Source organism: Eurosta solidaginis, chromosome 5, assembly GCF_040869045.1.
Source record: "Eurosta solidaginis isolate ZX-2024a chromosome 5, ASM4086904v1, whole genome shotgun sequence".
Classification (NCBI taxonomy): domain Eukaryota; kingdom Metazoa; phylum Arthropoda; class Insecta; order Diptera; family Tephritidae; genus Eurosta; species Eurosta solidaginis.
The window spans coordinates 182169961-182192324 of NC_090323.1; the positions used below are offsets into that span (position 1 = coordinate 182169961).

The window sequence follows — 22364 nt, forward strand, 5'->3', positions numbered from 1 at the left end:
TTCGATACTGATGATTTTGATATATGGAAATCTATATCTATCTCGATTCCTTTATACCTGTACAACCAACCGTTATCCAATCAAAGTTAATATACTCTGTGAGCTCTGCTCAACTGAGTATAAAAATCCGTTTTAATACCGAGTGAAAGATGAAAGCAAATTATAGTAAAACAAGTAAGGAAAGTTAAGTTCGGGTGTAACCGAACATTACATACTCAGTTGAGAGCTATGGTGGCAACATAAGGGAAAATAACCATGTAGGAAAATGAACCGAGGGTAACCATGGAATGTGTTTGTATGACATGTGTATCAAATGAAAAGTATTAAAGAGTATTTTAAGAGGGAGTGGGCCATAGTTCTATAGGTGGACGCCATTTAAGGATATCGCCATAAAGGTGGATCAGGGTTGACTCTAGAAAGTGTTTGTACGATATGGGTATCAAATGAAAGGTGTTAATGAGTAATTTGAAAGGGCGTGGGGCTTAGTTCTATAGGTGGACGCCTTTTCGAGATATCGCCATAAAGGTTGACCAGGGGTGACTCTAGAATGTGTTTTGTACGATATGGGTATCAAATGAAAGGCGTTAATGAGTATTTCAAAAGGGCGTGGGGTTTAGTTCTACAGGTGGACGCCTTTTCGAGATATCGCCATAAAGGTGGACCAGGTGTGACTCTAGAATGTGTTTGTACGATATCGGTATCAAATTAAAGGTATTAATGAGGGTTTTAAAAGGGAGTGGTGGTAGTTGTATAGGTGGTCGCCTTTTCGAGATATCGACATAAAGGTGAACCAGGGGTGACTCTAGAATGCGTTTGTACAATATGGGTATCAAACTAAAGGTATTAATGAGTATTTTAAAAGGGAGTGGACCTTAGTTCTATAGGTGGTCGCCTTTTCGAAATATCGCCATAAAGGTGGACCAGGGGTGACTCTAGAATGTGTTTGTACGATATGGGTATCAAACTAAAGGTATTAATGAGGCTTTTAAATGGAAGTGGTGGTAGTTGTATATGTGAAGGCGTTTTCCAGATATCGACCAAAATGTGGACCAGGGTGACCCAGAACATCATCTGTTGGATACCGCTAATTTATTTATATATATAATACCACGAACAGTATTCCTGCCAAGATTTCAAGGGCTTTTTTATTTCGCCCTGCAGAACTTTTTCATTTCATTCTACTTAATATGGTAGGTGTCACACCCATTTTACAAAGTTTTTTTCTAAAGTTATATTTTGCTTCAATAAACTAATCCAAATACCATGTTTCATCCCTTTTTTCGTATTTGGTATAGAATTATGGCATTTTTTCGTTTTTCGCAATTTTCGATATCGAAAAAGTGGGCGTGGTCACAGTCCGATTTCGACCATTTTTTTTACCAGTACAAAGTGAGTTGAGATAAGTACGTGAACTGAGTTTAGTAAAGATATATCGATTTTTGCTCAAGTTATGGTGTTAACGGCCGAGCGGAAGGACAGACGGTCGACTGTGTATAAAAACTGGGCGTGGCTTCAGCCGATTTCGCCCTTTTTCATAGAAATAAGTTATCGTCCCAGAATCTAAGCCCCTATCAAATTTCACAAGGATTGGTAAATTTTTGTTCGACTTATGGCATTAAAAGTATCCTAGACAAATTAAATGAAAAAGGGCGGAGCCACGCCCATTTTGAAATTTTCTTTTATTTTTGCAGTTTGTTTCACCATATCATTACTGGAGTTGAATGTTGACATAATTTACTTATATGCTGTAAAGATATTAAATTTTTTGTTAAAATTTGACTTTAAAAAAAATTTTTTTTTTAAAGTGGACGTGGTCCTTCTCCGATTTTGCTAATTTCATACATCTAGTAATAGGAGTAACGTTCCTGCCAAATTTCATCATGATATCTTCAACGACTGCCAAATTACAGCTTGTAAAACTTTTAAATTACCTTCTTTTAAAAGTGGGCCGTGCCACCCCCTTTGTCCAAAATTTTACTAATTGTTTATTCTGCGTCATAAGTTCAACTCACCTACCAAGTTTCATCGCTTTATTCGTCTTTGGTAATGAATTATCGCAGTTTTTCGGTTTTTCGAAATTTTCGATATCGAAAAAGTGGGCGTGGTTATAGTCCGATATTGTTCATTTCAATAGCGATCTGAGATGAGTGCTCAGGAACCTACATACCAAATTTAATCAAGATTCCTCAAAATTTACTCAAGTTATCGTGTTAATGGACAGACGGACGGACGGACGGACGGACGGACGGACATGGCTCAATGAAATTTTTTTTCGATCCTGATGATTTTGATATATGGAAGTCTATATCAATCTCGATTTCTTTATACCTGTACAACCAACCGTTATCCAATCAAAGTTAATGTACTCTGTGAGCTCTGCTCAACTGAGTATAAAAAGAAGTGAAATGTGGCAATTTTATGACCCCATAAATGATACGCATGCAAAGCCCGGTGATAAATGTAAAAGTCCCCGTTCATATAAACATTTCATGAAGTGTATAAAAGAGATTAAATGACTGAATTTTTTTGTTTTTAATTACAAATGACGCCAAATAGACCTGGGTCTTTAGACTTGGTCTAAGATTGGTTGCCTGTGTAATTCCTAAATTACCAGTTTTATATAGAAATATATATCGCTCGTCTTATTGTAAACAGATGTAACTCAAAATTTAAGTTTTTTGGGAGAATGCAACTCAAGTTTTGTCATATTATATGGTTCAATTCTCCGGCTAATTTCTAGGGCACTGAAGTGGGTGGCTAATTTTCTGTAACGAATTTACTGCAATTCCCCTTATTTGCAATCTTCTGCTAACGTTCGTATCGCTAAATTGTTGAATAAATAACTCCAATATAGAATAATGGAAAAATGGCCTTTATTAAAGTACTTCACAATAACACTTATACTTTGCAACTAATAGCTTGCTTAATAACCAAACTGATTGATAGCTCAAATGAAACTGACTATTGCCCGACAGATAGCGTGCTTAACGGAAACTGCCTATAGCTCCTCTACCGCTGATGCTTTTGTACTCTGTGATTTCTTCGTGGCATCTTCTAGGCGCTTCCAGAATTTACTTAGTTATAAATTTCTCAGCTACAACTACAGATGTATAATTTTTATAGCTTCTCTCATATCCCATGCGCTTGTAAAACAAAGATGCATAGACATCTATTTCCGCTAGTTTCATCTCATTGAGTATAATACGAGACTGAACATAATGTCGTCAGCCAGTTAATAATATTGTATCATAATATCTCAGAAAATTTGAATTTCGCATTATATCAGTTTACAATAAAAGGAACATATTTTTTTCTTTTATTCCAATTTTGGTCCATATATTCTGTATACTAAACTAAATTAATGTATAACATTCAATCTACTCCGGTAAACAAACTTAAACATTCCTTTTTTTATATCCAAGTATACAAATTGCAGAGTCGCTGATACTTCAAAATAGTTGTATCGGCCATCACCACTGCACAATAAATTCTCCTTAAGCGCCAAATACACGACACGAACATTTCCGCGAACATTCCGCAATCTTGTTCGCAGCTTTGGCCATACACCATACGACCTTTGGCCGAACATTAGTTCTCTTTCAGACAGCGATGAATACGGACAAAAATTGTGCTGCAGCAATATTGCTCGCTGTGGCAATTAAGCGTAAAATAAAATTAAAGCAAAAAAAACTTTTTTAAAAATAAGCCTTTAATTATTTTGGTTAATAAAATTAACTAAAAAGTAAACAATAAATTGACTCTAAGGAAATATAACACTTTATAAGTTCATTGTAAGCTTAAACGATAATTAGGCTTTTTCGTCTGCGACAAAAAAATTCTATATTGTACATAATTATATATTTTTAACATTAAAACTTTACACCTAAATTATTAAATCTTACAGTTTATATCACAGTCCTAATTGTTCTAATAAAAAACGCGTTAAATTTTGATGGTATAATTAAGAACATTTAGGATCTCATTTTCTTGCTATAGCAATGTAACACGCTTTTATTAGAACAATTAGGACTGTGATATAAACTGTAAGATTTAATAATTTAGGTGTAAAGTTTTAATGTTAAAAATATATAATTATGTACAATATAGAATTTTTTTGTCGCAGACGAAAAAGCCTAATTATCGTTTAAGCTTACAATGAACTTATAAAGTGTTATATTTCTTTAGAGTCAATTTATTGTTTACTTTTTAGTTAATTTTATTAACCAAAATAATAAAAGCTTATTTTTAAAAAAGTTTTTTTTTCTTTAATTTTATTTTTTACTTTTTAGTTCGTTTTATTAACAAGTAATAGAAGCTTGTTCTTACAAAAGCTTTAAATATAAGTATAGGGGGTGAAACAAAAACACATATATCAGTTACATCTGCGTATAATGCGTATTGGAATTTATTAGTACACATTTTATGCGCAGCAACTTCAGAGGTGTATTTAAAGTTTAAAGCATTGTAAATATAAGTATTGAAGTCATGAGCCTGGGCATTCGCGCAATTTTAGTGATGTAAATTGCATGGCGCCAGCGCCAATGCGGTGCCAGCTCAATGGTAGCTCATTGACGAAATTACTCCAAGCGAATTTTTGACGCTTCTTAGTAGTGAGTGCGTAGTACATTTTACTTGCGCTATTGAGTGAAACGACTTTTGTGTGTCAGGCACGAGTTTGGTGTTATTGGCGCTACTGGCAATGATGACACTGAGCTGCTGACGGTAGCGCTGGTAGTTCAGATTTTGAATCAGAGAAAGAATTGATGACCCGTGTGAATTATTATGGCTTTGGCCGTGTAAATTATTATGGTGTATTTGTATATTTTAGATTTAATGCACAATTAATATTTGTGTGTTTGAGCGGCCAAATAATAACAGTAGTATTGCTAAAGTGCTGCTTAAAAAAAAAATAAATGTAAGGCGCGATAACCTCCGAAGAGATCTAAGGCCGAGCTTCTCTTCCAATTTGCGTCGTGCTCCTCTTGATTTTCCCTACAAATTGGCCGGACGGGACCTACATGTTTTATGCCGACTCCGAACGGCATCTGCAAGGCAGATGAGTTTTCACTGAGAGCTTTTCATGGCAGAAATACACCCGGAGCGCTTGCCAAACACTGCCGAGGGGCGACCCCGCTTAGAAAAATTTTCTTCTAATTGAAAAACCTTATTTCTAAAATTTTGATGTTGCTTTGCCCGGGAGTTGAACCCAGGGCATACGGTGTGATAGGCGGAGCACGCTACCATCACACCACGGTGGCCGCCGGTGCTGCTTAGTTGATGGAATTTCGCTAATTTCTTAGCGATGATCAGCAGATTGTCAATATTTCGTTCAACGGACGCGCGAAATTGCCACATCTGCTAAAAATTTTCAAGATTTTCCATTCTTGATTTAACTTAGCTGTTATGCCAATATTTTTCAGCCAGCTTTTTTCAAATAGGTAATTTTTCCAAAAGCAAAATAAATTACAGAAAAGATTACAGAGTTAAACAGCCTTAAAAATTCAGCTATGTTGGTTATACACAGAAATACAACAGAGGGTTGTGTCACCGCTTTTCGCAAGCGTTGAGATTCACCACGCGTGATACCCGTGATTCACCACGTCCAAATATCACAATCCACGGATAGGTACCGGAGGGTTTGTATGGGACTTAGGCTGTTATGCCAAAGTAAATACAAATCTTTACCGATAAATGTGTTATCGATTAATTTATCGAATTCTAACAAAGTAATATTGCATTGTCATCGGAGCTATACATGTGTGCAAAATTTCAGCTCAATCGGACACCGGGAAGTGTATCAAATTTAACTTGCAAGATTCCATTACAGACAACAAAAGTGAAACTAAATAAAAGCTTATAAAAAAGAGAGAAGATCGCAAAAAAAGAATTTGGTGCAAAGAATGGTTTAAAAAACGGGCAGTTCTTGGACAAAGTGAGCTTATTAAAGAACTGGAATTCACGTCACAAAATGATTTTAAAAATTACGTTCGTATCAGCAAGGCAACATTTGACCAACTTTTACAAAAAATTTTACCACTCATAACGAAACGGGTATTGCGCCCGCAAACTACTTATTTTTTTATAACTGTATCCTTTGTGGCATCAGGATCTACTTCTTTTAATTTTTCGATTAAAGTCGCATAATCATTATTCTTTTTAATTCTATTACAATAATCTTTGCTTTTTACTTGCCACAATGACGGCAAAGATTTATACATTTCAATAAATTCACTAAGAAAATTTTTATTGTCCATTTTACTTTTCCGCGCACGTCTGTTCCGTTCAGAAATTACTACGATTATGAGCTATTTCGCCATACACGCACGAACAGTTCGCGCAAATGTTCGCCAAAAATTAAAATATTATGATTTTTCAAGGTTCGATTCGAGCTCAAGGCCAGAACAATAATTTTTTTTTCTAATTATTGTAATTTTTTTTTAATTTTTCTAAATTTGAAAAATTGTATTTTGTTTTTGGAATAGGAAGTAGACAATTTTTCAGACAACCTGCCATAGCTGCACAGACAGATCCATTTCGAAGGGTGCTAAGCCTTCATCATCAGTACGCTTTAAAGCCAAATTAAACTTCCTTAACCCTAACGCCATAGTCGTAACCATACCCATATCCATACCCATATCCATAACCATCTCAATGTGATCGATTAATGGTGCCTTAACCTAAAAATCGTGAAAATTTCATAAAAATGATGAAAACGCAAAAAATTACAAACATATTCCACAAAAAATAAGTATCTTAGTCATAACGTATCCAAAACAATGAAGAAAATCTAAAAAAAGTTATTAAATTCACCAACTCAAATATTCTTAGGTTATGGATATGGCGAGAAACCAAAAACCAATTGATTGGATATGGCGTTAGCGTTATGGTATGGCACCATTAACCGATTACATTCCTTTCCATAAGGTAGGTTCGATCAGCTGCTTTATCTGGTTATGGCTTTATGGTTATAAGTCACCATTAATTCGCCCTTTAGGCATGCTGCGCTAACCATTTAGCTATACAGCGGTAAAAAGGAATGGAAGTAGCAAATTTGCCAGTCAAACAAACCACCGCTGTATAGCTAAATGGTTAGCGCAGCATGCCTAAAGCGTACTGATGATGAAGGCTTAGCACCCTTCGAAATGGGTCTATCTGCGCAGCTATGGCAGGTTGTCTGAAAAATTTTCTACTTACTGTTCCAAAAACAAAATACAATTTTTCAAATTTAGAAAAATTAAAAAATAACAATAATTAGAAAAAAAAAAAAACTATTGTTCTGGCCTTGAGCTCGAATCGAACCTTGAATCATTTATCAATAGGCCGATAAAAACAAAAAAAAAACAATTATTTTGATTTTTGGCGAACATTTGCGCGAACTGGCAAACACCACCATACACGACAGAAAAGGTCGCAGAAACATGACATAACGGGAATGTTCGCGGAAATGTTCGTGTCGTGTATTTGGCGCTTTACAGAAATATTCCTACTTTGTTCGTTGGGAGACAGTTTGTTTGTTTACATAGGTACATCTATGCCCATACATATATCTTTGCAAGCACGTGGTAAATAAAGCGCCCCACACTTTAAGAGAATTCGCTCAAATAACGAAGGAGAATTAAGCCGCTTTAGCGCAAGCCGTGTGAGCGCTAGAGCGCCGACACGACGCTGTACGAAACTCACAAAACGTTGTCACGGTCAGACCATACGGTACAGTTGAAGATTGTGGCAGTAAAAAGAACGACGTGTGCGCTTTACCAAGGTACAAAAAAACATGGACCCGAATTTTAGTAAAAAACTCATTATGGAAGTACAAAAATATGAATGTTTGTATAATATGAAATCGCCGCAATTTCGAAAGGCCAACTGGAAAAAGAAAGTTTGGGAAAGAATTTCTGAAAAGCTAAAAATGAAAAGTAAGTGTGTATGTATAGGTACTTATGTACATATGTATGTATATACTTCTTGTATCTACTTATCTATAGATACCAGTATGTGTGCATGAATGCATGCGTTTGTGTGTATATATTAATTTTTCCATTAACTATTCTATGTATTTCTTCCAGCGATTATATGTCAAAAACGTTGGAAAACGATTCGTGATATGTACACAAGGATGAAGAGATATGAGGAAAAGGCACTCAGAGAAAATAGTGCCGCACCGGTAAAAATTTATAAACACGCCAGTTTGCTTACGTTTTTAGATGCACCCGGGTGAGTAATGTATACATGTACATTAGGGTTCGATTTGTATGGACGAAAGTTAACCAATATCGCGCCATCGATTTTTCGAAGGGTTTTAGGCTCAGGAAAAAAAGTTCCACTCAAAAAATAATTTTCGAGCCTGCGAAATTTCATTTTTTTGATTTTTTTCGACTTCGATTTTTAAGGTTTTTTCATGAGGTACTAAAAAAATGTTCATATGTATACCCTGGCCGACACATAAACGTCCGCAAAAACGTTGCCGATAACAGTTTTTTTGTTATCGACAACGTTTTTAGCGGACATTTTTGGGTCGGACAGGGTATGCAAGAAAATTTTACAATCAAATGAAAATTTTTTAAGTAGGTCATGAAAAAACCTTAAAAATCAAAGTCGAAAAAAAGTCAAAAAAATTAAATTTCGCAGGCTCGAAAATTATTTGTTTGGGTATGCGTAGTGGAATTTTTTTTCCTGAGCCGAAATCCTATCGAAAAATCAATGGCGCTATATCGGTTAATAAATCGACCCAATCAAATGTACATAGATATAAAGTTACACATTAAGGTGGATCGAAAGAAAGAAACGCTGAAAAAAAATTTTGTTCGTCAAGTAGTATGCACCTCTTAAGAAAACTCATACGCTTTTGGCTGCGTTCAACGCAATCTTATGCATGATGAGTAGATTGCGCGTATTTTTATAGAGAATGGCAAATCGAGCGATAGTAGCGCCATCTGACATACACAAATTGGCAATCTTCAACTTTTGCTATATGAAAAGCATGAGAAGAAGAATTCGACATTTGCTTTGGCTATGAGTGCTTTCACACTTTGCAAGTGAAATTAGTTTTCCCACTCTTTGGTACTTTTTCAACGTTTTTCACAAATAAAAACTGCATTTCAACAAAAGAATAATAGAAATATATATAAAAAAAGGTAATTCTATACGACAGCATGGCGCTCTTAATACATGTTCAAAAATATCAGAAGACGCGTTTTGGATCCAGGATCGCGTAGACAGCATTTTTGCGGCCAACACTGGTCTGGAGACCAAAACATTATCGCGCAAAACAATTCTGTTCACAATTTATTTTGCTGGTACAACAGACCCAACATTTTTTTCATCCGTTTTCGGATTAGCGATCCTGGATCCAAATGCGTCTTCTGATACCCTCTCGATATTTTTGGACATGTATTAAGAGTGTCATGCTGTCGTATAGAATTACCGAAAAAAAAGAAAAGGTCACTTGTTCTCAAATAAAATTGCAGATGCTATTCAACAAACTGTTATCTTTGGTATTTAACCTACTCTGTTCTTACTGGGTCGGCTCCTCTGTCCATGTTTGCTAAAAATTCTTTAGAGAAAGGTAGCAGGAAGCATATGAGATTTCCTTATTCTTGACGAGCCAATAAATTTTCTAGAGCGTTTTTATATGGGCCTTTCACTTTTCTTTTGGTGTAGATACTAAGCTTTAGGTGGGGATGCGCAAGTTTTTATTGGGTGACATTAAAAATATAGGAAACTTAAAAAAGTAATCACAATATTCGCAAGACGATGTAGACTGGGTGTAGCAGTGGATTATGGGGGAGAGGCCGGGTGATGGGGGTTACGCCAACACCCTTGTTCGCTAAAATGCTTAAAGCTGTTTCTACTTTACGGCTATACGCTTACGACCACGACTACAACTAGAGCTCTGTCTGCGACTATAACAACGGCTACAGATATACCTATGTTGTGTTGCCCTAGTAGGGTATTACGCTTACGTCAACGCGCTTATTCACTCTTCGATGATTTGATTTTACAGTAGGACTATTTTATGTTAGTACGCTACTACGCGTCATTACAATAAAACACCTGCTTATACGCTAGTTTGCTGTGGGGCTAGTACGTTTTTTTCCTGGCCACGTATTTAAGCAAGTCTGATTTCACGCTAGTACGTTTACGTTAATACGCATTTACGCTGTTACGCTTTAACGGTTATATACTTCCACACTTATGACCAGTACCACGTCCTTGACTTAAGCAGGAGTCATTGGTGCCGTATGTAGTATCGCTGTATCCGTATCCCTAACGTAATCAGCTGTTTATCGTTACGACGGTAAACCAAAACCCAATTGGTTGGCTACGATACGGTTACGACCTTAGCGGCACCAATAATCGATTGCATTGATTCTCATAAGGTTGGTCGAATCAGCTGTTAAAAGGTTACCGATAAAGCACCAATGTCTCCAGCTTTAAGACTAAGGCTGATTTTAAACATTTATTAACAGACGCTCATTTAAATGCAGTCAGGGCTCGAATTACGCTTTACGATCCGTGAGCGAAACTAATTTTAAATCACAATCAGAATTCTCGCGGATTTTTTTATTCACGCGGAAAAATTCCTCCAATTCTTTTCTCCTAGGGAGAAGAAAAATTGGGGAATAGGAATTTCGAATTTTCGAAGTCAGCTGTTTTGTCAATTGAAATTTCGTTGAGCATTTCTTATTTTGTTTAAAAAATTGAAAAGTTTAATTATTGTTGCGAATTCGTTTGAAATTAAGAAATAAGGTATAAACAATGCACATTATTTCATTTCATGTGGTATTCACTGAAATGAGTAATGAATTGGTGCCACAGCAACATCAACAGAAGAGCATAAGAAGAAGACGGCGGGATAACACAAATCCGCCGGAGTTGCCTGCTTTCATTCTGCAAAGCAATTTTCTGGCTGCCACGTCGAGTTGAGTTCGCCTTTCGCCATATGCCAAAATCTAATTAAGCCTTCTTAAAAAATCCTTGCGCAATTTCTGGATGGCTGCATCAAATATACAAAGAGCTCTTCCGTTGCTTATGATATACTTTTCGACTAAAAATAAAGAATATTGTCGTTATTGTTGTTGTTGTATTAACAGTGAGAATATTTTGGTAGAATGTAAATACATATTTTAGCACAAATTTGTACAAATAAGAGTTCTTTCTTAAAAGAACCAATTTCCTTTAACTATTTTGATGCATTTCCTTTAATTTAACTAGTGAAAAAACTCCAATGAAATGGCAAAGAAATCTCCCTCTCCCTCACATTCATAATACCTACTTTTCTCCCATAACCGGTTTCCTCTTTTTCGAACATTTTTCAGAATGGGAGGAAAGGGAGAAGTGAAAAAACTCACAAGGAATTTTTATTTAGAATACGAGGAATGTGAGAAGGGAAAAAACTCGCACGGAATTTTCGTTTAGAATTGGGCTGAATAGTTCTGAAATGGTGGATTAGATTAATAGCATATGCGAACTAGCGACAAATAGTACTCGTTAGATCCATAACTTCGTCCTATAATTTTTAGAAATGGTTTGACAGTTGCATAGTTATCGTTTGAGTTAAAATGGTTTGCAGTCACTGATCGTAACACGTAATACCTGGGCAAGGTTTCCTTGATATATAGGGCCTTAATTTTAATGGGATTTCTTTCTAAATGGTTGCACACAATATGGTTACCAAAGAAAACTAACACACCAGCTTAGGTATTTCTTTCCGTGATACAAAATAAATTACAAAATTAAAAATTAAATATTTACTAGAATGAAAATTGCAATCCAAATTATTCCAGTTGAAACACCTATCTTCAATTTGATGCGTTACTGTTGTCCACTATTCTGTTAGTTGGTCTCTATTACTTCAAGCTTCTCTGGTTTCAATACATATTGTAACGAATTTTTATTTGCAAATCCTCTTATTTGCAATCCTCTGCTAAGTTCGAATCACTAAACTGTTGAATAAATAACTCCAATTTGTAATAATGCAAAATGGCCTTTATTAAAGTACTTCACAATACACTCAAACTGTGCAACGAATAGCTTGCTTAATAACCACACTGACTGATAGCTCAATGAAACTCTACTATTCAAAATAGTACTGCTATTGCTCGCTAGATATCGTCTTAATCGCAACTGCTTGACAACTCAAATCAAACTGAATTACTTCTTACTCGCCTGCATCGCTTTTATAGTTTACGCTGCATACTTCTAGGCTCTTCGATTTCCAGAAGTTACTAGTTGTTTCGGCTACAAAATCGCCAGCCACAAGTACGTGCACAAATTATTGCTCTCTCTTGTGACAACTCAGATAAGGTATATGCATGTGTTTGTAGTTTACAGTCTCCCGCACACACATAAGCGTATAAGTAAATTCATCGGTGTGTGACATCTCATCTCTCGCTGCCTTGTATGTAAATGTTGCTCGTCGGAATGTGTACATATGTGTAGACGCAATTATTCATTCGTTTATGTAGATACATAATGATTGAATTATTGATGTGCATTCACGTCACTGCTTAGATCGGCTTAGAGCTGGCAGCACTCCTTAGTTTTGCTAATATTCGTAACACTGCCCTCCACCTAAGTCTGATCGTCCCGATCAGACAAATCTCTCGATCTAAACGCTGCTAATCTCTCCAAATGAACCACTTTCATTTTGGTTCGTGGTTTGGTAGTGGTTTGTATGCGGTACACTACATCGTTGATCCGTTTTACAACTTTGTATGGGCCTTCCCAGTTACACTGCAATTTCGGGGACAAACCTTTTTTTCGTTGTGGGTTGTATAGCAGCACCAAATCTCCTTCCTGAAACCCTTCGGAATTAATTGCTTTATCGTACCTCGCTTTCATCTTGTCACTCATAATCTTTGCTCGTTGCCTTACCAGATCGTGTATCTCTCTCAGCTCTTCTTCTAAGACATCAGTGGATTTCTTGACATTCCTCTCCGCATCGGCATCTATCCCATACTTCAAATCAGCTGGCAGTCGAAGGTCATTGCCAAAAATTACCTTTGCGGGAGTTTGGCCCGTTGTGTCATGTACTGCCGATCGGTAGGCCATCAAGAATAATGATATGTGTGTATCCCAGTCCTTATGGTACTTGTCGACTACTTTCCTTAAATGCTCCTCCAATGTTCTATTGAAACGTTCCACCATACCATCGGACTGAGGATGCAATGCAGTTGTCCGTGTTTTTCGAATGCCCAACTTCTTGCACAGTTCTTGGAACACAGCTGATTCAAAATTCCTGCCTTGGTCAGAATGTAACTCCATTGGTACACCATACCTTGCAACCCATTCGTTTTTAACCACTTCTGCTACTGTTTCTGCTTCTTGGTTTGGGATTGGGTATACCTCTGGCCATTTACTGAAATAATCCATAACCACCAGTACGTATTTGTTTCCGCGGTTGCTAGTAGGAAATGGACCTGCGACATCCATGGCGATCCTTTCAAATGGTGCACCTGAAATATACTGCTTCATCTGGCCACGACTTCGGGTTTTGGGCCCTTTCGCTCTGTTGCATACCTCGCAATTGGCAATCCACTCGGTGACCGACTGACGGCAACCAACCCAATAGAATCTCTGCTTAATTTTCTCGAGTGTCTTCGTGATTCCAAGATGGCCTCCACTTGGACCATTGTGCAACTCGCTGAGCACGTCAGGAATCCTCTTTCTGGGAACAACTATAAGTTTCTTCTTGCACTGACCATCCTCACTCTCCCATACTCGATGCAAGCAACCGGATATCAATTCCAAACTGTTCCACTGTGCCCAATATGACTTCGCAATGGGACTCTCTGCTGACATATCCTCTCTGCTTGGTCTTTCGTTTCGTTCGAGCCCTTGCATAACATGTGACAGATCTGTATCTTCTAGCTGACACTTTCTTAGTTGTTCCTTGTCCCATTCATCCGTACACGTTATAGTCATTAGCCGGACATCTATAATGTCTTCTTTAGCCTCGGCCTTTGAACAGTGCTTGCATTCCAAACTACATGGCCTTCGTGACATTGCATCGGCATTTCCATGGGTACTACCTTTTCGATGCTCAATGGAAAAGTCATAGCTTTGAAGTCGCTCGATCCACCGTGCCAATTGTCCTTCCGGATTACGGAACTGCAGAAGCCATTTCAATGCTGCGTGATCTGTCCTGACATGGAATCGCTGGCCGTAGAGGTATTTGTGAAAATTTTTAATGCACTCTACCAATGCCAACAGCTCTCTCCGCGTAACACAGTAGTTCCTCTCTGGTTTTCCAATCGAACGGCTGTAATATGCAACTACCTTCTCCTGTCCATCGACCAGTTGTGATAAAACGCCTCCTATAGCATATCCACTTGCATCTGTATCTAGAATAAATGTTGCTCCTGGAATCGGATATGCTAACATTGGGGCAGTGCACAAACGCTCCTTCAATGTTTGGAAAGCCACTTCTTGCTCCTTCTTCCATTCAAAAGCTTTGTTTTTTCTTGTAAGCTCATGGAGGCTATGGGCTACGCTGGAAAAATTTGGTACAAATCGGCGGTAATATGTGCACAGCCCAAGAAAACTTCTCAATTCATGTAGATTCTGTGGTCTTGGCCAATCCTGCACAGCCTCTATTTTTTCGTTCGCAGTGCAGATGCCCTCTGTCGTTACCTTGTGACCCAAATAATTGACTTCCTTTTTAAACAGCGCACACTTTTTGGGACTTAACTTCAGACCAGCGCCAGCTATTCTCTGGAAAACTTCCTCCAAGTTCTTAAGATGTTCATCAAAGTTCTTGCCCAATACGATGATGTCGTCCAGGTACACCAAGCATGTTTTCCAATGTAGTCCTTTCAGTACCTGGTCCATGAGTCTCTCAAAAGTAGCTGGTGCATTACAAAGTCCAAAAGGCATCACTGTAAATTGCCAAAGACCATCATCGACACTGAAGGCTGTTTTCTCTTTATCTTCCTCCTTCACCTCCACTTGCCAGTAGCCGCTTTTCAAGTCCAGCGTGGAAAACCATTTCGTACCAGATAGCGAGTCCAGAGTGTCGTCAATTCTTGGCAATGGGTAGCTATCCTTTTTCGTTACGTCATTCAACTTCCGGTAGTCCACGCAAAACCTCATTTTTCCATCCTTTTTTTTTACAAGTACTACCGGTGAGCTCCATGGACTAGCTGATGGTTCGATGACGCCGCTGTCGTTCATTTCTTGAATGATTTGACTCACAACTTCCCGCTTCGCCAGTGGAACACTACGTGGAGCTTGACGGATCGGTCTCGCATCTCCAGTGTCAATTTGATGTTTCACAACGTTGGTGCGGCCTGGTTTAGAATCATCCTGGGCAAATATGTTCGCGTACTTTAGGAGCAGTTGTTTTGCCTTACTCTGATATGCTTCCTCTAGTCCCTGCATCCATGCCGTGATGTCATTTGAAAGATCAGTATTACTAGCTGAAACGTGTTCCTGGAGCTGTTCACAGTTAATAACCACTTCAGCCTCTTGGCATCTTCCCAAAATAGCTCCTTTAGTCAGTTTGAGTGGTGACTTGAACTCATTGAGTACTCTTACCGGAATAGGTCCATCTTGTTTTGTCATAGCCAGGGTTTTTCCTACAAGTATGTTTAGTGTTGATTTGTTTGCTGCTTCGACAACCCACAATTTGTTTGTCCCACAATCTCCATCAACCTTTGCCCAGATGACTGCTTCGGATTTTGGTGGTATTTGCTGACTCTCTTCCACCAGCACTCGTTTACTGCTGTAGCCTCTCTCGTAGCCGAAATTAAGTCGTACATCCATGTTTTTATATCGCATCGTCTTGCTTTGCATGTCGATCTTGATGCCCTGGTCGATTAAGAAGTCCACTCCAATTATGATTTCATCAACAATTTCTGCCACTATAAAATTGTGTACTACCATGACGTTCCCAATTGCGACTTCACATTCTACTTCTCCAATTACCTGGGTGTCCTCTCCCGTGGCTGTACGTAATCTTGCTCCAAGCAATGGTCTTATCTTTTTGTTGACTAAATCCGCTCGAATGATGGAATGAGATGCACCCGTATCTACAGTCAATAACCGTTCCTTTCCGTCCACATGTCCTCCAACAGTAACGTTGCTCGATCTTCTTCCAATCTGCGAGATAGAGATTATGGGGCATTCAATTGCGGGAGCCAGCTGTCGCCCCTTGCGGCTGACTCGATTTTTAACGATTGAGTGGTCTTGGATATTTGCTCATCACCTTCTGCTCTGCGTTTACGACCACCCACATTGTTGGAGCTATTGGGACCGCTGCTGCAATGTCGTGCAATATGACCTGGGTTGCCGCACTTGAAACATTTAATAACTCCGGCATTTTTCTGTTGTGATCCCTTCAGTGCTTCCAAAATAGTGTCTACCCAATCTGGTCTTTCCACTTCTACACGATGAGCTTTGTATGCTGGTTTACTCAATAGTGAGGCCGTTTCCTGAGTCAATGCATGTGATACCGTTTCAGAAAATGTCAGCTTTGGGTTTGCGTATGTAGCTCGCTTCGTTTCCACGTCCCGTATGCCATTTATGAAACTCTGGATTTTTACCCTTTCAGTGTATTCCACGGGTGCGTCCGCATTTGCAAGATGAGCCAATCTTTCAATATCTGAAGCAAACTCCTGCAATGTTTCATTTGCTTTTTGGTAGCGGTTTTGCAACTCAATTTGGAATATCTGTTTCCTATGCTCGCTTCCGTAACGTCTCTCTAAAGCGCTCATCAATGTTTCGTAGTGGTTCCGCTCGTACTCTGGGATGGTCTGTAAGATTTCCGCGGCAGGCCCTTTCAGTGCCACGAACAGAGCTGCAACTTTATCTTCAGCATTCCATTGGTTCACTGCTGCGGTCTTCTCAAACTGTAGCTTAAAGACCTGAAAAGGAACAGAACCGTCAAAGGATGGTGTCTTTACCTTTGGATTACTCGCTGAAACAGCTGGGCGGTTTAGTTGTAACTGCTCCATACGACCTTTTAACGCTTCTATTTCGGCATCAATTTTGTCCTCGAGTTGTAAAATTTTTGCATCCTGCTCTTCCAGTTTCACAAAGAGCTGCGCTGATACCTGTTCCGAAATTTGTGCCGACATTTCAGATATACGTGCCTCTTGCGCTTCCAGTTGAGATGCCAAATATGTCTTCTGTTCTTCCAATTGTGTCTCCATCTTTGATGTAATCTGTGTCGACATTTCTGCCATACGCGTTTCTTGTGCTTCAATCTTCGATGTAATCTGTGTCGACATTTCTGACATACGCGTTTCTTGTGCTTCAATCTTGGATGTTATGCGTGTCTCCTGCGATTCTAGTTGTGATGACATTGTCGATGTTTGAGCAGATATTGCAGCCAAAATCATGTTCAAGTCTGTGCTCGTAACTGTCTGCGATGTTTCGTTTTTCTCTTCAACTTTTGTTACTTCCTCGCCATCAAGATGAAAGTCATACTTTTCCACATCAATTCCTTCCGCTTCCATTGCCTCTCGTAGCCGTGCCTGAAGTTCAAGTTTAACGCCGCTTGTATTCAATCCACGGCTCTCCAACTCCTTCTTTAGTTGCTGGATCTTCAATTCACTGAACTTTGCCATGTCGTTGTTGTCCTCTGGAATTTATTCAACAATTCCTCTTCTGACACCAATTGTAACGAATTTTTATTTGCAAATCCTCTTATTTGCAATCCTCTGCTAAGTTCGAATCACTAAACTGTTGAATAAATAACTCCAATTTGTAATAATGCAAAATGGCCTTTATTAAAGTACTTCACAATACACTCAAACTGTGCAACGAATAGCTTGCTTAATAACCACACTGACTGATAGCTCAATGAAACTCTACTATTCAAAATAGTACTGCTATTGCTCGCTAGATATCGTCTTAATCGCAACTGCTTGACAACTCAAATCAAACTGAATTACTTCTTACTCGCCTGCATCGCTTTTATAGTTTACGCTGCATACTTCTAGGCTCTTCGATTTCCAGAAGTTACTAGTTGTTTCGGCTACAAAATCGCCAGCCACAACTACGTGCACAAATTATTGCTCTCTCTTGTGACAACTCAGATAAGGTATATGCATGTGTTTGTAGTTTACAGTCTCCCGCACACACATAAGCGTATAAGTAAATTCATCGGTGTGTGACATCGCATCTCTCGCTGCCTTGTATGTAAATGTTGCTCGTCGGAATGTGTACATATGTGTAGACGCAATTATTGATTCGTTTATGTAGATACATAATGATTGAATTATTGATGTGCATTCACGTCACTGCTTAGATCGGCTTAGAGCTGGCAGCACTCCTTAGTTTTGCTAATATTCGTAACAATATGTATGTTGTGATTTTTTTCACAGCTGTCGACGGCGTGAAAGCAGTGATGATGATGCTGATTTTAATACGAACCAAAAATTACAAATATCAAGAAATTATGAAACTGAAGATTTGAATTCAACAAATAACACACAAACATCTTTTTCATGTTATGAAACTGAAAATATTGATGAACGGCTTGGAAGCAGTGATGCTGAAGTTGGTGATAATGATAATAATTTTAAATTAGAAATAACAAAAAATTATCAAGCTGAAGATTTAAGTTCAAGAAGTTCATATAACGAAGAAGGACGTTTCGAAGATGGTGAAGTTAATGATGGCGAAGATGATAATGGTGATGATGTCGATTGTTATTATAATGAAGATAGTGATTCAAATAATGGCGCGTTCTCTTCCAAAGCAAATTCGAATTCAGGAAACACTGAAGCGTTGGAAAACTTGAATGTTCATAGTGATGCGGTAGCTTCGGAAGATCCACTTTTTATGAGAAATAATACTACATTCATATTTTTCGAAAGTTTGGCCCATAAAGTATTATCTGCTGGTATAACCCAACAAGAAGTGGATACGCTTGAGCTTAAAGTGGCTGCTGTTGTATATAAAGAAATAGCTAATTTTCGAAATAGGAAACGGAAGAGTACTTAGAGGTGTAGTCAACACAAAACTAATGAAAAAACGAGTGTCATGTTATATCAAGAACTATTAAAACCTGAAATGAACAATGTATTACTGTAATAAGCATTCTGGATAAAACAAGTGAGATATCTGTCAACTGCCTGTCAGGATGTTCAATATGGCTAGTTTTAAGCGTTTTGGCAGCGTTTTGTCAGGGTGTTTAATATGCCGGCGCATAGGGCCGGCTATCTTCAGCGGGTGATAGAAAGAGGTACAGAACGAGACAGTGATAGTCAATAACAAATCATGTGATCCATTCTGTCTTTAATTTTGACGTCTATGCAGAAGTTATCACACTTGTCTTATCCACAATGGTAATAATAAATATAAAACACAAATAGAGTAAATAAAAATTGACAGCTGCATGTTTAAAATCGTACGTGACTTTTTTGATTGTAAAGTAAAAAACTTCAAGCTGATATGGAAGGTATAAAATCATATCTTGAGCGCTTTCTTATAAACTAAAAACCGCGATTTTGGTTTGATGGCGATTTGAGCAGTTCTCCAAAAGTGTATTATAGCTAGGGTTGCCAGATTTTTATTTCGGGTTCGGGACAAACCTCAAATTTGAGCCAAATTCCCGGGATTTTTTTAAATTTCCCGGGACATTTGAAAAATAAGAAAGGGGTTTCTCATTCGGCGAAATAATTTTTAGATAGAATTAAACTTTTTAAACTCATTTATTTATAGCAAATATTTTTATGAAACAGGCTAACAATTAATACGTTTACTGTGTTTAAAGCGAATTCAATATTCTATGGATTCATTTTCCAAACTTTGTTTTAAAACACAATATTTCCCCATGCAAAATGAATATTTAGGTTTGCGAAATGTCAAACATTGACAATATTAGGGCTGATCACATTCAACACGGCGTCTACAGACCACAACCACAATAAAGCAAAGCTTGACGACAACCGTAGCCAAGCATTGGCTTCTTGATTACTTTGAAAGCGGCAGCCACCAATATAAATTACAGAAAATAGTAGCGAAAAATTTTGAAAAAATATTAATTATGTTTAAAAAACGCCCAAAAGAATGATTTTAGATTTTATTATCTGTTATTTACTTCTATTTTAGTTTTTATTGACAAAATAAAAAGGACGCCACTCACTGTCGCTTCCCAAAAATAGAATTAGGTTTAATCTGGCTACAACAGCTGTCGTGATTGATTGTCGGGCTGCTCTGTCGCGCCGAAAATAGCGACGCTCATAAGAGCATGTGTAAAAATAATATGACAGATGTGGCGGCTACACCGCCGTCGTGAATATAGTCAGCCCTATTCAGAACCACAGTAGGGATGAATTTTTCATCTTTACAGAGTTGCATGCAATATGCTAATGAGCTGAATACAATCGAAGCCGCAAATATGGCCATGTTTCGTAGCAGATTATAATTTATTAATATTGATATTGTGAAAATGCCGGGACATAGCATTTCCCGGAGGGACACTTTAAAATTTGTGAAAAATACGGGATGTCCCGGCCAATACGGGACATTTGGCAACGCTAATTATAGCCCTAAAATTGCTTTGAGCTATTGTACTTACAATCGTTTCACTTGCTTGCATTTTCTTCGCAAAAGATAAGATACTTTTACTGAGAATCTGTTAAAATCTAGTCAGCTATCTTTAGACCAACATTTAAAAGATTTATACCAAATTTAGTTTAGGTTTCACAAAAGTATTATTGAAATTGGATTTTTGAAAATATTTATTTGACCATTCACTTCGATTTTGCACTCGGGTAATTCCAACCATGGATACCAACCCTTTTCACTCCGTACTCGGAGTGTCGATATGGGAATCAGCAAGCTCTTCCTAGTCATCCCTCAATGGGTAAAAGCCTTCCGCGATTTACAACCAGATTGACTGAATTTTGTGTGTGTTAGTGCAGTCGGGTGGCTTCGTGACACATGTATTTGTTGTCGGCTACACGTTGATGAAAATCAAAAATTTTTGATTTTTTCATTTGACGCTAGCTTATTTGATAGTCGCGGGGTGCGATTGACAAAACGCAGTGTTGTATTTAGTTTGTGTCGACATTCAAAATGAACAAGTGCGCGGAAGAACAGCAATTAATTTTAAAATTTATTGAAAATTATCAATGTTTAGCAGCTTTATGGAATGTAAAGCTTTTATTATTATTTAATAAAATTTTTAATTTTTTTATTATTTAATAAAACTCCGATGACGGCATATTCACGTCCGAACGCTACGGTTTCTCATAGTGTACACTATGCGGTTTCTCAATGCAAATGTTGATTGATGGCTTTTTATTTGATAGTCGCGGGGCAAGCGTCAAATACCCGACACGCACACAGACAAAAATTCAGTCAATCTGGTTGTAAATCGCGGAAGGCTTTAAGATGTGTGAAGCGCCTCGAAGGACTATTCACTGCTACGTGATCATTCCTCGTTCTTTTTCTTTATCAGTAATTGTATTATGCCTTTCCTTGATATGACCTCTCTATTTCGCTAAAGGCATTTTCCATTAAACTCTCGTTGCCTTATTGATCTGACGTTTTTAGATTCTCAACATAGCTATCTACTCCTTCCAGCACTTCTCGCTTTCCACAACATTCGGTGCCTTAATAATCTATTTTACTTGACTTCTAAAAGACTCAGCTCCTGCATCTACCCTGTTAGCGACATGTAGGCTTCTTGGAGTATATACATTAGACTGGGTCGATTTATTAACCGATATCGCGCTATCGATTTTTCGACAGGCTTTGGGTTCAGGAAAAAAAGTTCTACTACACATACCCAAAAAAATAATTTTCGAGCCTGCAAAATTTCATTTTTTTGACTTTTTTTCGACTTTGATTTTTAAGGTTTTTTTCATGACCTACTAACAAATTTTCATTTGATTGTAAAATTTTCATGTATAGGGTATACGGTTTTTTGAAAAAAAAAAACTTAAAATCAAAGTGAAAAAAGTCAAAAATTAAATTTCGCAGGCTCGAAAATTATTTTTTTGGGGTATGCGTAGTGTAACTTTTTTTCCTGAGCCCAAATCCTATCGAAAAATTGATGGCGCGATATCGGTTAACTTTCGTCCATACAAATCGACCCACCCTAATATACATGCATACATAACAAACTAGTGACTTAAGGCTCCATTACTGATACTTAGCATAGACTTGACTTGGCTTGCGAACTGTCACTTACAGTTCTGTTAAATGAACATTGCATGTTACTGATTACTCAAAACTTAACTTGACTTAGAAGTCTGTTGAATTTTGATTTTCTATGTAAGTTCTAAGTGACGTTTACATCTTGAGATGCCATTTGTTTGCTTCCATTTCATTTTGACATTTTGTCATACAAATTGACATTTATTTAAAAATAAATTTCAACGCTGATTATGATGCCAGATTTTATGCGC

At 37.7% G+C, this 22364-nt stretch overlaps 1 protein-coding gene across 2 annotated transcripts in view; it reads left to right on the forward strand.

Moving 5' to 3' along the window:
* Positions 1-19352, forward strand: part of LOC137251707 (probable serine/threonine-protein kinase mps1) — a 107043-nt gene extending 87691 nt beyond the window's left edge. Inside the window, exons 1-3 of one of the 2 annotated variants that reach the window (XM_067786493.1) lie at positions 7561-7913; positions 8064-8211; positions 18327-19352. In XM_067786493.1, coding sequence (XP_067642594.1) covers positions 7772-7913; positions 8064-8211; positions 18327-18948 — 912 coding nt within the window. In that variant the 5' untranslated portion in view covers positions 7561-7771 and the 3' untranslated portion in view covers positions 18949-19352. Of the gene's footprint in view, positions 1-7560; positions 7914-8063; positions 8212-18326 lie in introns of those variants that run through there. The other variant, XM_067786494.1, reaches the window with a different exon arrangement.
* The last annotated feature ends 3012 nt before the right edge of the window (positions 19353-22364 follow it).